We start from the raw sequence: 27847 nt of genomic DNA, 5'->3' as shown, positions 1-27847 counted from the left end.
CGTGAGACAAGGACAGATGATACCGTTCTGCGTTGCGCACGCCTACTGTAGCACTCCTCCTACTAGGCAATTAAATTATGCATGTTATTGTTGACGTGGTCATTGCATCAGTTTAGTTTTTTATTTATTTGTGCAAAGTTTATTGTGTACCATGCATCCAAAAAAATATTGTCTCTTTGTTGATAGCTGACTATCCTAGAACATTTACATACGACAGAAATGTTTTATATTGTCGAGTTTGCGAGAAAAATATTTTGTGCACAAAAAAGTTTCATATAGACTAGCATATCAAGACAAATCTTCATATCGCAGGATTGCAGAAGAAAGGCCCACGACAAGTTAAAACATCGACAAGTAGCTGTGATTTTATTCCAAAGTAAAGGTAAACACAAAAACCACTGTCGGTGCATTAAAACTAGAGCCTTCTTCTTCCTATATGGTGGCCTGCAAAGACCTTAAAAAGAAAAATCATTCTACGATCACCAGATTTGTGAATGAGGATATTAAAAAATATTTCCTGAATCTTCTGCAGATAAGATGAAAAAGTGTTTCTCTCAGATGCTGCTCCCTAAATGATCAAGGCAGCCAAAGCCCTCCAAGTATTTTATTTCAATTTGATTCATGTGACATGTTTTGCTCACGGAGTGCATCGACTCGCTGAAGAAGTGCAATCCACATTTGGGAATGTAAATAAACTGATTTCATCAACAAAGAAAGTGTTTCTTAAGGCACCTGCTCGCAATGAGGCCTATGAAGAAAAACTGCCGAATGAGCCTTTACCTCCCGAACCAGCGGTAACTCGATGGGGAACATGGAAGCTGTACTGTTTTACAATGAATATTTCAAGGCCATCAAAAGTGTAGTAAACGACTTCAATAGTGCAAAGGCTATGGCAGTTTGTCAGTGCAAGGAAGCATTTAACGATTCTAGTATAAAAAAAAAAAAACAAAGCTGTGATTAGTACTCATTTTTCCCACATACCTGTGAGTATTAAAAAACTTGAAACTCAAGGTTTGGCGTTGACTGAATCTACTCAGTTAATGAATAAACTCCACCAAATGAACTTCGCATTGTCAGAGGTATTCCTGTGTAAATTTAAAGAAAAATTTGAAAACATTTTGAATAATAACCCAGGTTTTGAACCTTTGTGTCAAATTGATAGTTTTATTAATGGGACGGGTGAACTTTTTCCAGAAACAATAAGTGCTAACGTAGCACCCAAATTCAAATACTGCCCAGTTACCTCAATAGATGTGGAGTGATCTTTTTCCACTTATAAAAATATTTTGAGTGACTGAAGACACAATCTTACTACTGAACATTTGGAACAGTACCTGATTGTTCACATAACAAAAAAAAACAAAATAGTAACAAAATGTTAAATAATTGTTAATCATCAAATTTATATGTTATTCAACTACTTATTAAATGTATGCTGATTTTGAAATAAAAAAACTAAAAATTACTATTTTTTTTATTATTTAAAGTTGCATATTTTGACAGTTTTCATGCATATTTTAAGCCTTTTTCATGCATATTTCAAGCTTTTTATGTTGTATATAATCCGGTCTCTATTTATTATATTCTTGATATTTAATTACGTGGTATTTTACAAGGTACTTTATTTCATTCAATGTCATCAGTTGCTGAGGCAGAGTTATGTTTTCTAGGATTAAGCATTGAGTTTATAGATTGGATTTTTTCTAAAACTAAGAAGTCATTAAGTTGGTACTCTATATAAGGGTTACAGCTATTATTTCTCTTTTTTGTTTCTCACTAGCTTTCATCCATTTAGAAATTACCACTTAAGACAAGAGTCTAAAATTAAACAACTTTTTATAAATCAGTTTACCAATTAAAACATAGAATAATTGTGTTCTGTTTAAACTATAACAGATTTGTTTACTTTTAAACTGTAATAAACTATTTGTGTTTTGTTAATTAATTTTGCAACTACTTAATAATTTTTGCATCAATAATAACTATTTTTCGATATGCAACCAATGATATTGTGTGTAAAATTTAATAATAAAACTTTTTTTCTCTCTCGATCTTTTCTAAAAAATGAACAGTTATTGAGTTATCTGGGGAAACAGAAGAAAAATGGATATTTTTGCGATTTTTCTACATTTTGTTTAATAAAAATTTAAGCACACCTTTATCAAATGGCGCATAACAATATAATCATTTCTGATGATATTCCAGAGGCATTAAAGCAATAAATTAGCAATCACATAGAAAAAATCCCACCCAAAACAGATTCAGCCTGGACTAAATATATAAATGCCTTTTCATTTAGCTACAATACTGACATTTTTTTATCATTAGCTATTTACTGTTAAGAACTAGTGAACACTAATTCGTCTGTTGTTATAAAAAATAAAGTAGAGAAATCTAAAGTAATTAGGTTTCAGTTGTTGCTGACATTAATGAATAAATACATAATATTAAATTTTTATTATTGTACTAAATTTAAGCTCCCTTTTTACTGATTTTTTCTTTGTAAATGCTTTCACAAATATCACTGATTTGTCTAGCAAGTCAATATCGAATCAGTAAAAACACTGCCAATTTAAAAAAAAATTTATTGACAATAATAGTTATCTGTTATGATAAAGTAAGTTTTAAACTACTACAACAGAAAACACTAGATAAATATAAAGATAAAATAAGGATAATTGTGTATGGTACATGTATTTCAGATGTTATGAAAATAATCAAACAGCAACACTTATGGCATTATTATTTGACAAACAATGTGTGTATATTATTTTGTGTAGTTTTTAGTACCTGTAATGCACACAGGTAAAAGATGGTTTTTGCATATCCTACAAGTTACCAATAAACTAGCCTGCTAGTAATGATAGTGATGCTTTTTTAATAACAAAACTAAATAAAATTGTTGATGCTTATGAATAAGCTTTGATTTGGGATTCCAGAGAGATCTTTCTGACCTCTCAATGTAGCCGTGATTTTATTTGAGGCTCTCTGCAGTTTGTTTCTAATTTTCAGCATTGAAGGTGTTTTTTTTAACCATTCTTATGTTAGGTTCATAACAGGTGTTACACTTCTTTAGTTTATAAATTTCTTTAGATAAATAAATTAAAATAGAAATCCATAAAGTAAACACAGTGTTACAAGCCAAACCAGTATAAAATGTTAAAGAATTGAATTTATATGATTTTGAGCATTTAAAGGTAAGTTGTAGAATGATATATATTTCTACAGATAATCTGTTATCTGCACTAATATTATCTACATTATTAGATAATGTTGCTGGCCTGCATTATCGTAGCACAAAAAAAATGGTAATACTTGCAATAAAAGCATTCTTGTGACAAGTATACAGTTTTTTGAGTAGTTTCCATCTGAAGGTAGGGAAGTATTAAAAACCAATAGGAAACCACAATCTGTTAAAAAATATTTATAAATTAATAATGATTAAAACAACTTCTTGTTAAGGAAAAATAATAAAACATGGTTCTCTATTTAGTTGCTGTTGATGTACTATGACATGCTCATAAAACTTGTTCATAATGTAAGGAAACTCCTAATGTAATCCTCATGTTATATTCAAAAACTTGGAAGATTGATGAAATTTTGAGATGCTAAAATCTTCAACATAAATCAAGTATTAGAATATTGAAACAGAACAAGCCCCTGAGTAAATGATCATTAGAGAAATAGTTTGGTGGATCCCTAACTCACCTCTACTCAAACTCAGATGTGGCAGGATCCAAATGATTTTAAATATACAATGATAAAAGCCTACTTTCTTCAAATTTTGATCGACTGAATTTCATCCAGGACAGAGAAGAAATTATTTCAAAAAGTACAAAAATTACAAACTTTATTTTCAGAGTTTACCTAATAAATATTATAAACCAAGAATAATTATGAAACATTATAATATCATAATTTATTTATTCATTTGTAATTATGTAATACAAAAATCACTAGAATGCTGAAATTCTACAACTAATGACAGTTATGATTAAAAGCCAAACTATAACTACTTTCCATTCATGCATATATCATTCTGTACTATTTAAAAACACAAACAGATTTTATATAACAATATGGTGATACCTTGAAATCTAAATGAACTAACATACTTCTATAAACTTAGCTGACTAATGCTTATGATTAGATTATTGCAAACCAATAAAACCATCAGAATCCCTGCATTATAAGGTTACTTAGAATGCGGCGCAGTGAGAGTTAAAATCTTACGCTGTTACAGTATCTTGTAAATACAGCTTCCCAGTGTTCTGAACGTCCAGATGTTTGCTGTACAGATTCTGTATTTTGATTTAATTTCTTAGCTTGTTCTTCACATTCCTCAAGACTTGCCTCTCCATTAACAAACCTGCTTCCAAATCCTGAATGAAATCCAAGATATCTTTGCTGTAAAATAAAAAATGAAGTAAATATATAATAAACTCACTTACTAATTATTGAAAAAGCTACTGTACCTGTAGTGTAACCTGACTGATTTGTCAATTATAATTAAAACATTCAAAAAGTCACTGGTATACTTTATTAATGGATTTAGAAAGTGCTTGTATTTAACAATATAAAATTGTACAGTTTAAAGTCTTATCAGACTTAGCTTTTTGCAACAAACATTGTTTTAATATATAGTGTAAATTAGTGATAGTAAAAAGCTAAGTATGGTTATGTAATAATATAATTCAAAATAATACAATAATGTATAAGTTAAGTTGTCAAATTATAACACTGTATGCTTCAAAATACATATATTGGCTTCACTTAAGACTACTGAAGTGTCTACAGGAAATAATTCTAGGTAAAACTATTGATTTATACAGTTAATTAAAAAATAATATTAACCTTTATATCAGTTACAAAATAAACTATTTATGTAAAATATAACTTATTTATTTTATTTTTTCTTTGTTTATACTCTTTTTCCTGGGATTTACTTAAACTTTAAATATTTTAACATTTTTATCTCATTCTGTCATGCTCACCTAAGAAATTTTGTTTTATTTTCTTACCTTTCAAAAACAGAGATCAAGAAAAGATTTTTTTAAGAAGTTCTTAGGTTTGACAACATTATTCCTCCATTTTCTCTGATCTGGGCTAATTTTTACCTCAACATATTCACAACAAAATCTGATCTGTCTTGATAACAACACAAATTTTTTTCAAAATACAATAAATAAATACTTACTTGTAAATTTTTTGCAAAAGTGCTGTCTGCAATCAACTTCGCAGCAATACGGAATCCTTTAGCATAAATATCAATACAATTTATGTACGCAACCAAAAGATCTTTTAATTCTGTTGAGTCAGGACGTAACACTAGGCCAATATTGAGTCCACCTGGCTGGAGACCACCCTATATTGTTAAATTATGAAATTGCAGGAATTAAATTTTGGCAATAAAGAGTAAGAAAATACTTTATAAACTGCTAGTAAGATATGATTATATGGTGGGTACTTCCAAGTGTATAATATTAATACTGGCACTAATATTATGCTGAAGATATATTCTTATGATTTTACTATTATCATCCTGACATTTCATTGTTTATATTAATTATAAAACTCAATGGACAAAAACAATTCATTTTTAGTTTTAAATTACTAAATTTAGCACTTTTGTTTAAAACATCTTTTAACTTTTTATAAACATCTAATATCTGATGATCCAACAACAAAAATGTCATGATTTTCAATTTTTTGATGGTCTTCTCTTAAGTAGTTTCATTTGAACATCTGATTAGCAAACAATTTTATATAAAAGAATGCCACTATATTGAATTATAAAAGAACAAGAATAAGAAAGAATATTTCCTCACAGAAAATAAAGCAGTAGTATTTGCTCCTTCCAGCCAAACTTAACATGGATTAACTTAATTTTTTTTAATCAATTGTATAAGTTAGTATTCATAACAATTACCAAAAGGGCTGATGTTTCCTTTCAGAAATAATTCTTTACCATTATATTTAGCAATTTGTTTTATAATATCTATTTCTTGGTTAATGCTTATAATGAATCTTTAGTAGATAACATATATAAAAAAAAACAAATGTCAAAAATTAACAATAATACATATATATATATATATATATGCAATTTTTAATTTAAATTTTAAATTTGTAAAAAACAGTTTTAATTTCTGTTTTGATTTTAATTTGGAAAAAGATCTTTTAACAATTTAAAATTTTGAATCTTAAGTATAATATAGGATTTCAATTTCAATTTTAATATGTAATTTGATATGAATGATCTGAAAAAAAAATTATATCGAGCAACTGATGATGCAAGTAACTTGCAAAAGTGCTCCTGCATTAAGTTTGGAATAAGGTAGGTTTTACTTATTTCATTTATTAATTCTGTAATTAGCCTGATCAGATTAATATAATTTATATAGTGCAGAGGAATATGATTCTCGAAAGGATCGACTTTAGAAAAATATTATAAATGAGTTTGAAAAATGTAAAGTAAACAATAAAAATAATTTTTTTATAGAAAAAAAGTGTATATATACACATACATGTTACAGATAACTGTACATAAAGATGTATAACATTTTTAGCAATGTGTAATGCTAGTTCTTATTTAAACCGTTTTACACTCATATTTTCTACCATTCCATTACAAATCCACTCCAAATATATGACTTCTCTATGAACAGACTTCTTTAACAAATCCAGCAGTGGTTGATTTAAGTCAGTTTTGAAGCCAAACGCAATATTTTTTTTTTATAAGACAAAAATGAGGTACAGTGTAATTTTAAAGGTAGACTTACATGTTCAACAACAGCCTTCATCAACAAAGTTGCCTCTCTTATTTTTGGCGGTGATGTTATGGAAGTACAATCAACAGAACCCAACATGCCATAACTGAAATACATTTTAAATTTAAATATATAAAAATTATAATTTTTATGCATTTACCAAACAAAAAAATGTTATATAAATTGTTAATGCAATTTTAACACATCTTAAAAATAAAACATTTGATACTAATGAAAATAATATTTTATAGTTTTATCATTAAACTGAAAAAAAAAAACAATTTTCATAGTCTGATGTGTAACAAAATTATGTCTGATAAAATATAATTAACAAAAATGACAGTTAATATATTTCTTTTAGATTGACAATAAAAAAAATACACAGTCCTGAGTAAGATTATAAACAACAAACATTATAATGTGATAATTCCGCAACATATTAACAGATTAGAAAGTAGGAAGTACGTAACCTGGATATTGAAAGGTGTGAAGTAAGAATAAACTATGGGTGTGAAGCAAAAATAAAGTATCATCATTCACCAGTATTAAAGAATGCCTAATGTAGTTTCAGTTGATGATGTTGGGGTTTTTTTTGATTGGTTAATAACAATAGCAGTTGCTATCTCAAGCTGCTGTTGAACAAATAATAAAAAATCATATTTCTTTTTAACAGGCTTCAGTTTTAAGAGATGGAAAAATACTTACAAAACAATACTAATCTTTTTTTATAAAATAAAAATTAATTATTTAAATTTAACTTATAGTTCTTTTTCTTTGTTGGTGCTAGAACAAATTACAAACCCACCCACAATGAAATGACAAATTTTCCTTTGGTAGAATGTATATTCCAAATTTAATTTAAATTAGTAATTCAGTTCTTAAAATTTCGTAAACACAAAAACTCAATAATACATTCACACATTGAATATAAAATTTATAAATGAATATAGAATTACTAAAAGATTTAAATCAGAAAAAAGAAATCAATATAAAAATTTTCATAAAAAGAACAAAGTAATAAACCATACTAGTAGCTACCAAAATTACATACCTATGCAATAAAAATGATTTCATACAAAACAAAAGAAGTTTTGTAGAATAAAATCAAAATAAGAAATATAGAACAGAATATAGAATAAAAATCAATAAAAACAGATTCTTTTTAGTTGAGTCTTAACAATAATAATTTTTTTTTCCATTTTAGACTTAAGAGTTAACTTCTAAGTATGATCTTCCGTTTTTTTGAATTCAGTATCAACAACTATCATTTAATATATTGTGCAGTGTATTTTCAACACTCATTTATTGCTTTACACTATCCATCCCAATATTTTAGTGTTTCTGACAAATATACAGCACCTGTGACAAAACCTGTGCTCACAAGAGGTACAAGTTGCCTAAGAGCTGCTGTTTCTAAGAACTATAATGTTCATAATATTTACTACATGGCCTGTTCCTGTGGTAAACAGAATATTATTAGTTACTTTTAGAACATAATACTTCCAAAATTTTGGTTTTGGCTTGGCATTTTGATAAATTATCTTTTACATTGAAGATTGCAGAAAAAACTACTTCATTCTTACTTTGTATAGTGTAGTAGCTTGAGATACTTTTGTTGTTCTTGAGAAAGGGTAATCTGTTTTTACATGGTGTCTTTTGTCTTGTGTTAGGTTGCCTACAATCATGCCAGGCAAGACACTAACAGACTGAATGTTTGTAAAGGAAAGAAGAAATGAAATGATATAGGTTAATGCATTACTGAAAAAAAAGTCCACATATTAACCATACTGAAGGTTAAAAATATAAATGATTTAAATTTGAAAGAAACTTACGCAGAAGCCATAACCAGCTGATGTCCAGGTTTGGTGCTTATCTTGAATTCAAGTTTATCCAAGTTGTAATGCTTAAGAAAGCAAATAGCGCTTGTTGTATCATAATCATATCTATAATATGTCTTATTGTAATCAAAATCATAATTCTGTACATTAATACAAGTACTGTGGAAATCTTCAAAGTTAGGTTCAAACAGTAGTTGCCCACGATATCCTAGTCTTTCTTTATAACCTGCAATTATTTAATTACTAACATTTTAATATCAATTCTCTATCTACAAAAATATTATTTGAAATAACTGAAACAAAATTTGAACTTCTGTTAATAGGTTTGGTCTATTTATAAGTTTCCAACCACTATTGAGGAAACAAAAAAGATTGCATTCACATAAGATTCCTTTAGCCTAGGAGTAGCAATAAGAACATAATGTTTAAAATTTAAATGTTATGAAAGTAATCCTCAATAGCTTTAGTTTATTAAAGATGTCCACTGTTTTGGAGAAAAATGAAAAAAATTATATTCATGCAATCTTCCTTTACCATAGACGTATCAGGAAAGTGCAGAAACATGTACCAAGATAATAAAAAGTTTAAAAAGCCATATCCATCTTCTATTGTAAGTTATTTTTGATTAGTTTTCATTTCCTTCACATAAATTCAGAAGCATCTCAAGTGCTTGGGATTATTGTCTTAAAACATAATTATCGTACACTTACATAATTCTCTATGGACATTTTTATGAAGACAATCTTTTAATAATGACTAACACACCTACATAAGTGTATAGAATTGTAATCACCATATAGCATTAATAATAACTTAAGAAAAGTACATATTAGCATACTTATGGATTATTTTATTATAGAAAGAGACTTTTCATGGCAGCCACTTACGCATATCTGTACAGTAACATTTTTCAATTTAAGGTAAGACAAAGCAGTTTTACTGAGTTATTAGTATTTTCTAAAACTGTAAATATATATATATTGGTAGACCAATAATGAAAGATGAATTACTAGTATTCTTTTTTTTCAATTATTATGGTTGGAAAGACTATTGAAATTATTATCGAATGATAAAAAACCCAAAATAAGCAATGATGACTACAACATAACTAAAGCCATTAAGTAAGTTTATTAAAGATTCCAAATAATAAGACACTATAAAAGAAAAAAAAATAGGCGATAAAATATAAAAAGAAAAATGGAAAGTAGAATTTTTTGTGGTGCACAAAAACTTTAAACATAAAAATCAGGGTATATCTAATATACTCATTAACAGCAAAAACTAATTAAAATAAGATTATGCAAAAAATAAGTTATATAAAACAGAAAATTAGAAAAAGAACAAACAGTACTGAATATTAACAAAAAGAAATAATGCAATGGTTGTAAAGAGTTCTTGTCTGAACAGTTTGTAAGCTAATGCAAAATAAATCATAAGCTAATGAAATACATAAAGCATGCAGTACTTAATTCATTAATCACCGCAACATAAAATATAAAGTAACAATAGATGAACAGTTTTTAAAAACTTAATAACAATTTCAGTCATATTATCATCAGGTACTGATTGTACCAGTACTTGGTGACAATTTAAATTTGTACTGTAATGCCCCAAAATATACATAATTATTGAAAGAATAAAAACCATTAAATGACAGTTATCCAAGGAACATATTTGCCTCAGAACTGGCAGGATAGTTTAAGAAACTTTAATAAAAATAAACTTTAGAGATAACTTACATCATATAGTAAAATCACAATAAAATACCTTCACTTTGTTCTTTTATATAAAGCTATAAACAGTTTTAACAAAATTATAAACAAAATAACTCGATAAAACATAATGCTCATGAATTGTTTATAACTAGGTTACTAATTTGGAGGTTGAATTACTCTTTACTTAATCAGAAACAGTTGCTCATTACAAGCAGAATAGTAGTACTATGTGTATATACTTCATGTTTTCTTGATTTATAGTATGTTTCATGAGGATCACTTATGTTCCACAAGTTTCATGTGGAAACTTAAAGTATGAGGTGTGTGAGAAAAGTAATGAGATTGGTAATACTGCAAGCGATCTGGCAACGCTGTGTCTATCGGTCTGTGCTAGACCAGTTTGTTCATCCCTTCCACATGCTGAATACAAGTTTCAACTCCATCCAGCCAACTCATTATTTTTGACAGCGCCATCAGTGAAGTTGTGTTTTTGTTGTTTGTTATGAAAATGGAGCATCGGAATTTAGAGCAATGTTGTGCAATCAAGTTTTGTGTTAAACTTGGGGAATCTGCGAGTGTGACCTTTGAAAAGTTGAAACAGGCTTATGGGGAACATTGCTTATCAAGAGCGCAAGTTTTCCGCTGGCACAAATCATTTTTGGAAGGCCGAGAATAAGTTGAAGATCAACCTCGCTCAGGAAGACCTTAAACTTCAAAATCTGACGAAAACGTTGAGCGTGTGAGGGTTCTTGTGAGATCAGACCGTCGTTTAACAATAAGGATGATGAGTGAACAATTAAATTTAAACACTTTCACCGTACATCAAATTTTGACAGACGATTTGGACATGCAAAAGGTTTGTGCAAAATTGGTGCCGAACAATGGAACAGAAGGACAATCGAATAAACATGTGCATTGATCTTCTTGAGAGGATTGACAATGACCAAGAATTCTTTAATCGTGTGATCACAGGTGATGAATCCTGGATATTTGAGTACGATCCTGAAACAAAGCGGCAAAGCGAAGAGTAGCACACTCCGTCATTTCCTTGACCGAAAAATTGTCGAATGAGCAAATCAAAGATCAAAACCATGTTGATTTGCTTTTTTGACAGTAGGGGTATCGTACATAAAGAATTTGTTCCTCCAGGACAAACTGTCAACCAAGTGTTTTACAAAGGCGTCCTTGAAACGCTCAGGAAAAAAGTGATTTGTGTGAGACCAGACATTGCAGACAAGTGGATGCTTCATCATGACAATGCCCCGTGTCACATGGCCATTCCATCAGGGAATTTTTGACCTCAAAACGCATTTCTCAACACCTTATTCACCTGATTTGAGTCCTTGTGACTTTTCCTTTTCCTGAAATTGAAATATGTCTTAAAAGGACGTAATTTTGAAACTCTGAAGAACATTCAAAAGACTGTGACCAACCAGTTAAAAGCTCTACCAGTTGAAGTCTTCCAGTGCTGCTACCAGGAGTGGGAACAACGACTCCACTGGTGTATAGTTGCCCAAGGGAACTACTTTGAAGGGGATAATATTGTTGTTTGAAAAAATAAAAACTTTGGTAAGTAAAACGTCAGTCTCATTACTTTTCTCACGCACCTCGTATGACCTATAGTGATGCACTATTTAAAAAATTATACTGCTTATCTGCAGATTCACAAGTGAGTATTAGTTATACATCTTATTTGTCTTAAATTTTACCAACTATCTAATTTATAAAATTCTCCTATAACTCTCTTAATTTAGTAAATCTTACCTGCTGTCATTTTCAAAAGACGGGCATAGTTTCTCAGCTGTTTACTGTGATCAGTATTTAAAGTTGAACTGTAACCTTCACGTGTACCACGAAAGAGGAAGCAATCTGCACCCAATCGCTGAGCTATTTCCATTGCCTTCTTTAATTGAGCTCCAGCACAGCTAATGATATGTGGTTCAGAACTGGTGCAAGCTCCATTGTAATACCTTAATGAAATATTAAATAATATCACTCATTAATAATATGATGATGAGTAAATTTACATATCATCAATGTTAATTTTCATATTACATTTACTTGTAATATTTATCGCTATGAAATCAAAAAATTTGTGTTAGTTATGTTTATCAATTACTTAAGCACTGCATCTTTGGTTTTCTTGTAACAATTTAATGAAGTGGATATGAGATGAAAAATACAGATTAAACATCTTCAAGTTTAAGTAAAAATATAATCAAAGTATACAAACATATATACTCAGTAACACCATGAACTCATGTCAAGAAACAAATTTATGTATAGGCATTTCTGATTTCCAAGAAATTCAAATCTCTGAAAGGAATAAGATATGTGATGAAAAAGCAAAAAGGGCAATTTTTTTAAAATTAAATAAATATTACTTTCAATTACTACAATATTATGGTATACTTAAATATTGTTTTGATATCAAAAAATTAATTTCAATTAGTAATTATATTTTAATATTATGATGCAATCTGCTAAATTGACACTATTATACTTATTTATAATTTACATAAAATTTGCAAATCATGTATATTTGCATAAAATTTAATACATTACCGAGAATGACTGTGGAAGTTTGCTGCAACCCATAATGGTTTAATGTTTGTACGTTGTTGCAATTCCAGTACAAATTCAATCATTTCATCCAAATTCTGATTTGTTTCCTCAATTGTATCTCCTTCTGGTGCCAAATCACGATCATACACAGTCCAGTATTTCACACCTACAAACAGAAAAAACAATGTAAACACTGTGAAGAACAACATTACCATTTGCAGCAGATTTTCATTCATATCATAATACGCATTTGATACTAAGTTCATATAAATCTGTTGAAAATATTTCTTTTTTTTTGACAACTTTCTTACGTTTCTCAGCTCAATGCTCATTAAAAATGTATGAGGGATTCTGACATAAAAAGAAATTGTCTTTGAACAGAAAAGTAAATTTTCATTAAAAATAATAGTTTAAAATCAAAAGATAGTACTACAGAAATGATTGTAAATTTTTTACCAATTTTAGAATAGAACTCAAAAGCTGCTCGAAGTCTTCGTTTGTAACTTTCCAGTGATATAGTACCTTCATCCCACGATCTTGAAAAATTGTTCAGAACTGTAGAATCGAATCTCCCAGTGCCTGTTCCACAAAAAAATGTTTATTTCAAAATTAATATAAAAAGAAATTCAAAATCAGTTTTGATTTAACTAATTTTACAAACTTGTAGTTATATTTTTAAAATGTAAATTATCTTAGAACACGATAAACTATTATACCAGTGTAATTACCCATATTTATTGTTAAAAAACAAATTGTAACTAAATCTTGTTGTTTGTGTAAAATACATTTTTATCTGAACATTACAAAAATTAGCCTTATTTCAATCAGATCACAAATGAACTTTTCAAAATGTTATCTTTCTATTAATTAATTTTAGTAATTCTACTTCACAAAGGAGGAATTCCAGTTTGAATTTTCTTCTTAAAATTTTCTTCTTAAAGTTTGAAAATTTACACTTCTCTTGAGATCAGCATTTTTAAATCTCTAATAATTTAATTAGGAAAATGTCAAAAATGTAAAATGTAAACTTATTGACAATTCTTTAAAGCAAACAGAAAGTGGAATCCTTAGTTTTTTCTTCTAGGGAGAAGAAAAACAGATACACATGGATTTTTTGAAAAGATCAATCTTACAGTGGGAATAAAAGTAAAATGAATATTATAATTGGATACTCGGAAAGAATGTTATGGAGAAACTATCTTTTAGACAATCTCGGAAGGTCAAAATATTCATGGAAACTGTAAGAAGCAACAAAAGCCCAAAAATAGAAAGCGAGATGAAAAAAATAAATTTGCAAGCCTATAATTTTACCATCATTAGTGGTGCTACAGTATATGCCGCAGCACCATTAAACCATTTATCAACATTATATTATAATGTTGGGATATTATAATTTGGGATATCTGGATATGATTCTATAGAATTTATTAATTATATAGAATTGGTAAGTTGCAGATGATTTTGCACAATAATCTGCTGATTTGGAAAACAATGTACAATCTTTCAATGAGTACTTAGTGGAACTTGGCTAAACATTAAAAATTAATGAACTCGAAAACAAATTTTGACTTCTGAAGAAGTTACATTAAAGCTTACATTTCCTTTATTTCTTGAGTATAATATTTTATCACTTAATGTAGACCTCAGCATTTAACTAAAAATTTCAGAACCAAAAGCCACCTCAACTAGACCTACTACTATGAAAACAAAGATGGAGAATGTTCCCTATCTGATAAAGAGGTGGACCCGATAAAATTCAAATAGAAGTAGTAAAGTTGCTAACAAAAAGTAGTTTGTCTGAAATCTACATTAGTGCTCTAGCAAGGAAGTATTATGCAAATAAATCATCAAGTTATTGCATAATTTTTAGCCACAATCTTACATTTTTAAAAGATTATCTACGAATATACTTATAAACAAGATCAGAAACATCAAGTTATATTTTGTTGAGGGTTTACAGAGGAAACTCTATACCATTTTATAGAAACTTTATTATCATTTTTTGTTTTAGTGCAACAATGTCAGGTATTACTATAATTATCAATGAATACTTTATGCTTTATTGATTTTCAAAAGATATTTGACAATACAGAATACAAAGATGTAGAATATTTTTTCTGGTAACATGGATGTAATACATAATAAAATAATTGTAAATTCATCTTTGAGGCAGGTACAAGAGTGGAAAATAACCTCTATGAATAAATCTAAATTCTTCATGATATAGAGCAAGGATATGTCTTGGCACAATTCATCAGTATGAATATACTAAGAAATCTATGATGAGTATGCTGAAGTTTTTGCTGTTCTATATGCAGAATAACAAAAACTATAATGTAGATTTACGTACTGTAGTGAAAACAGGAAAAATTTAAAAAAATGTTATACTTGTGTTTTTAATTTTCAGTTTTTATTTACAAATTTACTTCAAATTAATTCACTCATGGTATTAATTAAGTCTGTGTAGTTAATAAACTTATTAAAAGTAAGATGTATGTCAACCCAGTCATTTAAAAATTAATGAACTTTAAAACAAATCTTGACTACTGAAGAAGCTAAGTCAAAGTTTACATTTCCTTTACTTCTTGAGTATAATATTTTGTCACTTGTTGTAGACCCTCAGCATTTTACTTTTTTGATTTCAAAACCAAAAATATGGTAAAAACTAGTTTCTACTTATATCCACAAGAATTTAATTAGAATTTTCTAATTCTTCTAGGTTGTTCAATAAAATATAAAACATATAATATAATTTTATACTTACAAAAGAGTAATGCATTCTTGTGTAATTCATGTTAGAAATAACTTCTATTTATTACAAAACAATAAGTTTCTTAATGTCTTGGTTACAAATTTTGGTACTGAGAATTACCTCTTTCACTTTTGCATACAGAAACAGCACATGTTATAACACAACTGCTCAATAAATTTTTATATACCCACTTTTCTACACAATTTTCAGATTTAGATCTTTGTTTTAATTGATTGCATATATTTTTAAAAATGCAAACAAGGTATCTTTTAAAATTTTCAATTTTTCTACTACTCATAAACAAAGTTTTCAATAGCAATTGATTAGATTCTTCTTCATTATTATTTATAATTTCTGTATAGCTACAAAGTGAAAAACAAAATATATCAAATTTATAAATAGAATCCATAAACCTTGTTTATATATAACTTCTGCACTTATTTAATCTTATATGTCATATAGTTTTAAAAGTAGTTTTTATCCAGGACAAGGATAATAGCACTAACTGTTACATTAATTAAACGTATGATTGGTAAATAAATTAATGTTCCTAACCTAAACCAAAAAATTAAATGCTAAAAACTATAATTGGTGAATTTTCTGTTTTATGTATATTAATTGACTAATAATAATGTTCTTTAAATTTATACTTATAATAAATATTTTTTTTAGTAAATGTATCTTCTTATAATTCTGATTTAATTCCATGATCTATAAATTATTTTCTATACTCGTATCTCACACTTTGACTACATTTGGTAATTGTTTAGTATAGTGGATTTATTAATATTGAATGAATACCTACCACTATCACTGTATGAATGAAAGGCATGAAGAAAAGAGACTGCAGCTCTCAGCCATTCTTCCATAGTTCGACCATGTATTTTTTCTGAAGCATTATAAAAACGATAACATAAAGTTTCATCCACAGTGGCATCAGGTTTGTATTCAATTTTTGGAAATCCTAATTCAATAAAAAAAAACAAAAATAATAAGCACATAGATCATTTGAATATATGATTCACTAAATAATTTGCTATAATAATAAATGTGGCATATTTCATGCCTGTAAGGACCAATTCAATGTGGTTTAAGACAGGGTTGTATTCTCTCGCATCTACTATTCATCTAACGTCAGATTAAGATGGGCTTAAATATTAACTCATCAGACTAAATCCATGGCATTTGCCCATGAATGACATCCTGTCCGCTAGTTTGTATAACAATTATCATCAAGTAGAAAGTTACTTCCTTCAAATATTTGGGCTGCTACGTCACCAACCAACTGGATCTTGATAAAGAGGTGAAATAAAGAATAGAGATGAAGCAATTTTTCTTAGAATCAAGCCCATGTTTTGCAATAAAAATCTGAATTTGAAGCTTAGGCAAAGAATGCTCAAATGTTACCTTTGGTCTATGTTGGTGTGCCGGTGTAGGGTCTGGACATTGACGGTGGTGACCATTGAAATGTAGCTTTGTAGAAGAATGATTTGCTTCCCATGGATAAAACAGAGGTATACTGAAGAAGTTTTGAGAAGAGCCGGAGTTGGACAAGAGCTCCTGACAACTACAGCATAGAGGAGTTGGAAGGAGACAAACATCCTGGTTGGACAACATTAAGTATTGGATCAGCATCCAAGGTGTAGAAAGTGCTTTTTCATAGTGCTCAGAATAGGGAAGATTATACCAAATTGATTTTCAATGTCAGTGGGAGCTGATATGATACTGAGAAGAAGTGAGAGAAATACAAACTGAATAGAACATATATTTAGTAGAGGACACTATTTAGATAATAAAAAAAACACAGTAATATAAGAAAAGATAATAGGAAAAATAAATAGAGGAAGAAGATATCTGATGTTAGCTAATTTGAGAAAAAAAAAATTACCAGGATATGAAGCAGTTTAGAGAACATCAATGTTGTGAGTAAAAGCAACACTGATTGGTGTCTCTTGTATCTTAGACACTTTACAGAAAAAAAAGTCTGAAAAAGATATACATAATTTCTTTTGTGAAGCAATGTTCAATATTCTCTACTTGATTTAGACAAGATATGATTTAAATTTAGCAAGTTTAGTAGCAAAACAATGATTATCAATTAGTTGATACCATCATGCATTTTCAACTTGATCCAAATACATTGATCATAAAAGTCTTTCCATTACAATTGTTCTAAGTTTAGTCAGTGACCTACCTCCACAATCCTTGTTTTATGTTAACATTCTTAACAACACAGAATAGTTAGTCAATGAATTTCAAGAAAGTAAACAGACATCAATATTCTATTACTTAAATTCTTAGAAATAAACAAATACTTCCCCTCATTTTAAAGACTAAACACTCTGATAAAACAGCAATATGTAATTGTTTCTGGCTACTTCCAATAAATTCTCTTTGACCTTTTGTTCTAAGTCATCTACACCTACTTGAGACTATTACCAGAGACCAGTTATTTTTCTTCACAGTAGTCTTATTCAAGATCAGATTTACTAATAGCATGTATACTCTGCATAAAATGTTTCATAGTACTTGCAGAAACCAGTTCAGAGATATTCCGTGAAGTAATAAGTAACTATATCTTCTTCAGAACTTCAGAAACACGGCAGTGGTCCTTAAGAAAATCATTATCACAATCTAACTTTGTTTTTAACTATATAGATTCATTTATAAAAGAACAAGCATTCAAGAGTAAAAAATAACCCCAAATTAATGAAAAATAAAATGAACAGAAATATACACAAGAAATAGAAATGTTTTACAGCATGATAGAAGAAAGTAATAATTCTAATGGAAAAAAATGATAATGCATTAGAATTATAAAAAATTCTTTTCAAATCTCATGAAATTTTTAATCCCAATGGGCATTTTTAATCCCTTTGTGTTCATAGCAAAATAACAATGAAACATGTTTTTTCAATGGAATTAGAAGTGACACTTTTGTTAATAGTTCCCATAAAATAAGTAATAAATTCCTTTGGTATATATTTCATGGTTTGTAAATTCATATCGTTCAATTATCCCAAGATATTTTTTTTACATGTAATTTATAACATTTGAAAACTGTTTTATGCCTGCTAATAATGCCCTTTTTCTTTGAGGAAATTTGCAAAAATTTGATTCTATCGTTTATAATGCCTGTGTATGTGTTCCTTGATCTGCAGGTGAACGATATTGGAGGTAAAAATTGTTATTTGCAGTTGAAAATAGTGTTTCTCAATTATACATTTTTTAGTTACTTTATAAAATTTTCTTGTTAAACATGTCACCAAAGTTTTTTTATTGTCAGGTTATATTTTTACATCACTGACAAACAATTTTCTTTAAAACTTGTTATATTATTGTTTTAATTTAGATCGTCTATTGTTATTATATTAGCGCATCATTATACAATTTTATTTTGTGATTTCTATAATTGCACCAAAATTTGTGAGTGATAGCATCTCTGCCTTTCAACTCAAAGGTTTGGGCTCAAATCCTGGTTAACTTAGCATTATTAAATATTATAAAATTCATTTTTCATGCAAAAAAGTGACCAACTGTTATTGGTCATAGCTTATAACTGGAAGCATAAACAAATAATAATCTCCTCTTTTTTAAAGTAAATTTTAGAAAAAATTTATATTTCAGCTTAATTCCTCAAAAACAGTTCAGATAATTTTCATAGCAAGAGTCACAATTCAGACTGTTAAACTGTTTTGGCATTTAGTGAAAAGTTGAACAAGAAAAGATAAGTTTTAACAAATAAGTATGTCAAGGAAGAGTTGCCAGCACATTGAAAAATTTCAGAATATCAGGAAATAGATTACTTATCAGTGTATGGAATTAAATATAAACCTACTAGAAGATATCTTGGCCAATTGAGAAAGCAATGTATATCAAAAACGTCTTGAGGGATAAAGGACCACGATTAATATTTTACGATGTCAATATAAAATATATGCAAGGTCTTTAGTTGTAATCATATAATAATGCACAATGATTGTTATTAATGATAAGGTTTCCCCCAAAAGAGCTGCTGAAATAAATGCAAAAGTATATCATTATTCTTTTTACTACAAATATGAATATAACAATATAAATTATGCTGTCATGCTGTTTTCTTAATTCATGTAAGATGGGGTAAGTCTGTAACGCTTAAAAAAATTTCTACTTTCTGCTTCTGAAGCAGATAATTCCTTAAATATATGCTCTGCTCAGTTTGTTTGCCATTAAGATATGAGTAGTCTTGTGTAAAAAAAAGAAAAAGTAAAAGAAATGTATATAATTTGAAAAAAAAAATATTACATACCTGCAAAGTATTCATTAGTTTCCACAGTGACATTTGCACGAACGGATAAATCTCTTAAAGCAGTTTTCTGCCTTTTGCTGGCATTAACTTGTTGGGCAGTATATAATGCCATAATGCAACCAGAATGTGTAACAGCAATGATATAGTATACTCACTGTGAACAGCATTATATAAATCTGTAAACAACTGTAATAAGATAGCTTTTGTTCTACGGACCATAACAGAAGTTATCTCTTTAGTTTTTTAATGTTCAACTCACCATTAAATTCCTTTTATTACTAGATTCAGGTGTAATATTTATATATACTTTCAAAATGTATCAGGTTTCCAGTGAATTGTTCTGAATGCATGTGTTTCATCCATGCAAAATAACAATAATGTATTAAAAGTGTTTTCAAATAACAGTTTTTTTTTACACATAAGTAACACAAAAAGATAGTATTGATGCAAATTTAAAAAACAACATTAAAAAATAAATTCAAAATTACCACAAAAACATAAAAATAATACTCATATGATCTATGTACATGTAAGAAAAGAAATGTAATTGTGTTGCAATGAATGAAAGTTATCCATTCATTTATATGGGAAAAATGCTACTAAGAATTTACAATTCAAAAGCATGTACTAGTTCATAAAATACAGATTCTCCCATCACTAACTTGTTCTCACAACAATTTCTGCTCTAGCAGAGACCTAAAGCAATAACTCTCTTGAGTTCATTACTATTTCCAATTAAAAAAATAGATGTTGGATTCTTCTTTAACATGCTTCAGTATCTATTTAACAGTAGCTGCCAGTAGGGACTTCAACATAATCACAGTTATTCATAGTAAGTGGTAGGTCCTATGTAGTTTAACATGAAACAATTTTTTATATAAAAAATACTACTTATTGTTACTGAACAATAAATATTTGTTTTTTCTTCAAGAGTACTACTTCCAGGGTGTAAAATGTTTGCTAATTATTAATTAATTTGTGTTTTAAATGAATGTATATAATGTGTCATTGAAAATGTATGCAAAGATTCTTACATCAATTATTAAATGCCAAGTGGGTAAAAAACTGACTGCAAGATTTGATTCCAAAGAAACAAGTAAAATTAGATTTTCAGGCATTTTAACAAAAATTTTCACCAACCACTGATGATGTAAATGGAGCTCAATATTGATGCCCATAAGAATGTAACTGCTTTAAAGAATAAAGATATTATTTAGTAAGTGTATATAATAGTTGGAAGTTTGATGAAACAAAGTAAATTTCAATCACAAATGATGATTGTGAACGAATTTAATGGCGATACATGGTATCAGGTTCTTTCACCTATGTTATAAAAAAGCTGGCATGGAAATTCATTGCATTATCCCGGTTAAGCCGGGGGAAGTTATGAAGTTCATTTTTCTGGAAAGTGTTTTTAATCCAATTATTTTTGAACAAAATAACGCAATAACCAACAGCTTTTTAATATAAGTATTACAATTTTGAAAAATATGCTTTCAAATTTTTGAAAAGTTGGAGGTCTTTTTTAATGATTAAAATATTCAATAAAATTGTTTTTCAATGAATTAAAATCAAAATTTAAAAAATTCTTGATTTTTTTTTTTTTAATCTGAGCTCTCCCATCAGGGAGAGTTATAAAGTTATTTTAGTGACTATTATGTTTTGACCATTAAAAATCTGAAATTTCAAAAAATATTTTTTTATTTTGGGGCTACTAAAATTAATTTTTAAGAAAATAATTTCTAAGTGATGATAATAAGCTTAAAGAAAAAAGTTGTAATTTTCTAAGGGAATGAAAATTTTTGGCCAGTTGTTTTTTTTCAAGAAATGGTAACGAGTACAATCTATCAAAAATTAAGATTTTTACATTTTAAATGCAATGAGTAACTTGCGAGATGGGTTTAGATTTAAAATTAAATTGAAAAAAGTATTTTTTGTTACCACAGACCATTGGAATGGGATGGGCATAAAATCGTTATAATGATTTGAATGCCTTTTGATGTAGAAAATATACAATTTTATTCAAAAAGGAGCAGATTTTAAATCTTTATTTCTAATGAACTCCCACAAGCATAAACTTCCATCTGACAAGGTAGATATTTTGACTTGGGAGCATCAGAATAATCTAATTACTTACATTTATTTAAATGTCTCCTTAAGGCATAAAACTTCAAAATAAATTTATTTAGATTTTTTTTTTTTTTGACTGATTTATATACAGTGTTTATAAAATAACTCTTCAGTTTCAAGTATTATTTATATGAGTATATATTCTGAAAGGGTAAGTTCTTTAGTTTTTTTTATGTTTAACACTGATTTGTACATCAATCGTTGCCCTGCACAAGTCCAGACTGTAACCCAGTTCTTCCCACCTACTTACCAGCGTGCTGCATGTAATGCATGCTTCTGTATCAACAATCCTCTTCCTTAGGTAGTTGATGCCATGGATTTTCTCCAAATAAACAATGTTTTTCAAATACCCCCACAAAAAGAAATCTAGTTGGGTCATGTCCAGGCTCCTTGGTGGCCATGTGATCGGCCCTCCTCTTCCAATCCACCTGTTTTGAAACTGAATGTTTAATGTAGCACGGACATGGTTGTGCTGCAATATGTTAGAGTGCCATCTAGCTGATAGAAAATTAATCCATTTTTTTTTCAACATCATCAATCTATGGAAAGATGTAAAGTTGGAGAATATAACAAAAAATATCTCCACTAAGTGTACTTTCTACAAAAATGAATGGGCCCACAATACGGTCAGTCATCAGTCGACACCAAACATTGACTTTAGGAGAATCATGCTGAAATTCAATAATTTTTGCGGTGGCTCTGATCTCCAAAATCTGCAATTATGTCGATTAATTTACCCTCTAATGTGAAATGTGGCCTCATCTAAAAACATTACACTTTTCAGATAGTATTAATTAAAAACATTACACTTTTCAGGTAGTATTAATTTTCACCAGCATTAAGCATTAAAGCTGCAAACTCCAATCTTTTCAGACTGTCGTTGGGTTTGATTTCATGTAAACGTTGTATCTTATATGCACGTAGTCTAAGCCTCTTACGTGCACTGCCTCTCTCTGAACACTGTAGATTTCAAACTGCAACTGTATTCCTAACACCAAACTGCGCATTGATGACTTTTTCAGGCTATGCTTAGAAGATGCTTGGAAAACTGATTAAACCACCAGGGTATTGTTTTATTCGTGAACGCGGCACATCACATTCATGTCGATAATTACACTGAAACTGCGATAACCGATATTGTTTAGATAAACCAAACCATGTACTGAGCTTTCTGCTGTTGTCATGACTGAGAGTGAAACTGTCGAGCAGATACGCAGTGAAGGTCACAGTGGTGCCAACTGCGACGGAAACCAGATGCTTTTAACTTATTCCACTATGATTTTTTTGGAACCAAGGAGTTCTTTTATAAACAACTGTATTTTCCTGTTACTGCTACAGAAGAGAAAGTAAAAAATGTGATCATTTTTTTGTAATAAATCAAAAATCCTCCGTGTAAGCATTGGAAGGAAAATGTGTTTCTGTATTCATAATTTGATACCATTTGACAGATGCATGATGAATGATCAATTACAATCATTTAATAATTTATCAAATCACTGTGGATGACTAACTACATTCGGAACATGTAGCAGATATTTACTTTTGGCTTATATATGGTTAATGTCACTATCACTATTTTTAATTATAACTCTATCTTTCTACCCCGTGTGTTCATTGGCAAGACAATAAAATAGAGCAACCTGTGCTACCAGTAATAAATAAGATACTGGTAAAATAAAAAAAATTATTTTTAACTATAACTTAATAACACATTTCTAAGACTGCTGTACAAGAGCATCCAAAAATTGTTTAGTTAGAATAAAATAACAAAAAGAAAAAATCAATTAAAGGTTTATTTTCTCAGCAGAAAATATCTAACTTGTAAGTATTCTTCAGTTGTAATGATTTTCATGTCATAAAAATCTTTGCTAAATTGAATTATTAGAACCCGAATTCATTGCTACACTGCTGGATATTACGAATGTCACAGGAGTGACAAATAACAAGAGTAGACTATTGATCTAACCACCGGGTTGGTCTAGTGGTTAACACGTCTTCCCAAATCAGCTGATTTGGAAGTCGAGAGTTACAGCGTTCAAGTCCTAGTAAAGCCAGTTATTTTTACATGGATTTGAATAATAGATCGTGGATACCGGTGTTCTTTGGTGGTTGGGTTTCAATTAACCACACATCTCAGGAATGGTCGAACTGAGAATGTACAAGACTACACTCATACATATCATCCTCTGAAGAATTATCTAAACGGTAGTTACCGGAGGCTAAACAGGAAAAAGAAAGAAAGAAAGACTATTGATCTAAATTCATTTATGAAAAAATATAAGAGTAAAGATTAATCTTTTAATACTGTTGTAACTTTTAATTAATCTAATAAACAGTTCTGACAATAAATAACATTTATTTAGGAAATATTTAAAATATTCATTATTTTAGTTTTAGTTAAAATTCTAAAAAATAATTTTTCAAACTTTGTAATTTATAGATTACTACTTGCTGCAATAATTTCTGGACTGTTTCACTATTCACACCATCTGATACATCTTGGCAACATTTTTTCAACTTTACAAGAGTAAAGTAAAAAGAAGAGATTATCATAAACTTGCTTGTTTTATTTTTTATTAGTTACTTCATCAACTATTTAATTATGTTATATTCCAAATCTAATGTATTCATATTTAAACTAGTTGGTTACCTCATTTTTTTCATTAGAAAAGTATGAATTTGAATATTTGGGACCATTTAGTTCAATGTTCTTTTTTTATTAGATGCATATAGCAGAAATTTATTCCAATATCATTTCTTGTGTCAGCAATATGGAAAATAGTATTTTCAATCGTTAATGATTTCCAAACTTGAACTGTAACATTCTTTCCAAGGTAATGAATTATTGAACTTCAACTTTAGATAAGATGTATGATTTAAAGGTGCTTTTTTTCATAAGTTGATGTATTTGTTGAGTTAATATATATATACACAACATATTTAATGGCTGTTTATAAAAATAAAATTTCAAAGTTATATAGTTACAACTGCAATAGCAAACTTTATATTCTAGTTAGCCCCAAATTCAGTTTTATTATACCAATAAGCGATAATGTGTAACTTTAGATGTGAAATAATAATCATCCCAGTTTTATAAATGTGAAAAAGAGGTAAATTAATCGATTCATTTAAGATTATTTGTATTTTTTAGTTTAACTTTTTTAGAATAAAAAAAGTTTGATCTTGCCTCATATTAGAATAATTAGGATTATTTTTTGACCAATATTCAGAAATAATCATACCAATATATGAGCAATATGGCATGGTTTCATACCAATATATGAGCAATAATCTTTATTGGCCACAGTAAGGAAAATGTGACAGTTGAAGAGAGATTAAGAAAGCCTAGTAATCAAAAACATAACGGATTTTTATACTTGATTGTGTAACAAATACTACTGAAACAAATTTGTTTCATTTTGATTACGATATATATTCCAAGTCACAAAAATATTGTTACTATAATTAAAATATACTTCCATTAGGAATCATGTCTGCTGTTTGCTCTTAGCTTACCATGCCAATGAGAAAAGTGTAATTTTAGTGTGCTTCAATAGTTGAGTATCCACAGGTACCCTACCGGACTAAAGAATGGTTAATAGAGGGCAGCAGAGTAATCCTTACACAATTCTCTCTAGTTTATTTGGAACATTAAGTGAGGGAGGGCATTTGTTTTGTAAAATTATAACTCAAGTGAAATTTTGCTTTGTTATGGACTTCCAATTTGAAAATCCATGAGTTATGAACAAAAGTGATTATTTCATGGTAAGTGCTTAAAAATTTTTTTTTCCTAAAATTTTGGAAGATTTTAGGTACATTCTGTTACAAACATTGTTAATGTGCAGTCATACCTGAAAGTTTCTAAATGTGATTAATTTTAAAGTTGGTCACATAAGTAATATCTAAAGCTATATTATTTTTCCTACTTTTATCTGATAAAATTATGAAGATACTTCTCATAACTAATCTTTAAATTAAGCATTTCAAAACACTTAACAGCAGACTTACATCAGGAATCAAATAATTTATACTCTAGCAAGACAAGAAAGTGCCATCAGTAAAGCATACTGGTTTAGTTTTACAAAGGCAACATTTGATATTATTCACATAAATAATGAATAGTAATATTAAATACTGTATTGAACCTTGAGGTATTCACTGGGATATATTGTGAGGTATGTTTACTTTAAGTTAAATTCTGTACTAATTAAGTCATGGTGCATTGTATTAGAGTTAGTTCTTTCACAGAGATATGATTTAAATAAATTACTGTCTTTATCTATGACTCCTAGTACTTGTAAGTTTTCAGTTAACATTTAAAGATTTACACAGTCTAAGGAGTTAGGCCAGGAGTTTTCTGAATAAGTTATGCAGAAATTCCAAAATCGAATAATGAACTGTTAACATATCCAAGGGTGGTCATGTATCTGTTCAAAGTTTAGTTATGATGTCTACAAAAATTACAGCAATTTAATGTACAAAATTAAAGAAAAAATGGGAACAAAGACCTTGTATAGTGTACTATAAAGTAAATAACCTGGTGGATGAATTTTGCTTGTTGGGTGCCTCACCCAGTGCACTCTTAACCTCTTTGCTAGAGCAATATGGTACAAATGCCACAAAAAGTGTGCAATATTTTAAAAATGTTTCTGACTTTTCATTTGTAGCTTCCACGGGAAGGTGGCATGTATTTATGTTTGTTTTGAATATTATTTATCATTATTTTAAAAATAATTTTTGTATTCAATTCTTTAAATATTAAGAATCATTTAGTGTGTATTTCAATCAATACAATGATAATAAAAGTTAAACTACAGTAAAACATGAAACTAGTCAGTAAGTAGATTTAAAAAGCAAAATGAAACATTTACTTTGGACTCTTAAGATGTACAGGTGAATAAAAAAGAATATCAAGATTTTAATTTATTTGATACCTTTTAACTTTGACTTGTAGTAATGAATTACAAATAAAATGAAAGAGTAACAATTACAGTTTTTCCCTACAAGTGTCAAATATGAGCAACTTTCATTTGGCACACATCCAATTGCTCAAATTTTAACCAGCATGTCTGGAATAAAGGAAGTGACAGCTGATTCAATCCTGTGCCTCAAACTGGGTATGTCAATAGGTAATGGAGGCACATTTAATTTTGGGATCTCTTTCGCCTTGAAAGAGTTCACAGGGATTTTCTGATCCCCAGATACAATATGTTAACTAAGATGAAGTGTTGATTCATCACTAAACACAAATCAACAAAGTTGTCATTTTCATTCTGCAACATTTCGATTGCAAAGTTGGCATGCCTGTAGCAGCTGTAAATGGTATGAACACATATACAAACATTTTCATAAAACATTTCAGTCATCACTTGTATTGTTGATAACTGGTCTTCCTAACAAATTTTTTAGGACATGGAGGAATTAAAAAATTAAATTGTTAATTAAAAAAATTGACATGTTAATATTTTCTTCAAAACCCTTGGTTGTTCCTCTACACAGACATCAGGTCATTTAAAATTGATTATGTCTTTGACGAACGTTATTGTCCCTTGGAGGATTACAATTAAACTTTCTACACAGTGCACAATGAATAGACTGTGCACTGAGACGTATAGCTAAGCACAGTGCACAATGAATAGACTGAGCACTGAGACGTACAGCTGAGCACAGTGCACAATGAATAGACTGAGCACTGAGACGTACAGCTGAGCACAGTGCACAATGAATAGACTGAGCACATTGTGTACAAAAGAAATAGACTGATAGGACCAGGTGGAACAGTTAGATAG

General features: G+C 28.9%; 1 protein-coding gene across 1 annotated transcript; it reads right to left on the bottom strand.

Annotated features, from left to right (window-relative positions):
• Positions 1–3889: 3889 nt before the first annotated feature.
• LOC142326051 (xylose isomerase-like) lies at positions 3890–20078 on the bottom strand. Its single transcript, XM_075368148.1, has 9 exons — positions 19929–20078; positions 16446–16604; positions 13345–13467; positions 12889–13054; positions 12088–12293; positions 8603–8834; positions 6783–6876; positions 5198–5365; positions 3890–4407 (listed from the first exon to the last, which is right to left on the bottom strand). Exons 1-9 carry the CDS (start codon positions 20038–20040, stop codon positions 4222–4224), a joined length of 1446 nt encoding a protein of 481 aa, XP_075224263.1. The 5' UTR covers positions 20041–20078; the 3' UTR covers positions 3890–4221.
• Between the last annotated feature and the right edge of the window lie 7769 nt (positions 20079–27847).

The sequence above is a fragment of the Lycorma delicatula genome, chromosome 6 (assembly GCF_047948215.1).
Source record: "Lycorma delicatula isolate Av1 chromosome 6, ASM4794821v1, whole genome shotgun sequence".
NCBI lineage: Eukaryota > Metazoa > Arthropoda > Insecta > Hemiptera > Fulgoridae > Lycorma > Lycorma delicatula.
This window is presented reverse-complemented; position numbering and strand designations above follow the sequence as displayed.

What these genes read in the sequence shown, in the direction of transcription:
- LOC142326051 (XM_075368148.1), bottom strand. Translation starts at nt 20,040, where the DNA reads ATGGCATTATATACTGCCCAACAAGTTAATGCCAGCAAAAGGCAGAAA. An exon ending in TCATTCATACAGTGATAGTG is followed by an intron (nt 13,468 to 16,445) that starts GTAGGTATTCAT and finishes TTTGTGGAACAG; the next exon opens with GCACTGGGAGATTCGATTCT. An exon ending in AACTTCCACAGTCATTCTCG is followed by an intron (nt 12,294 to 12,888) that starts GTAATGTATTAA and finishes TATTTCATTAAG; the next exon opens with GTATTACAATGGAGCTTGCA.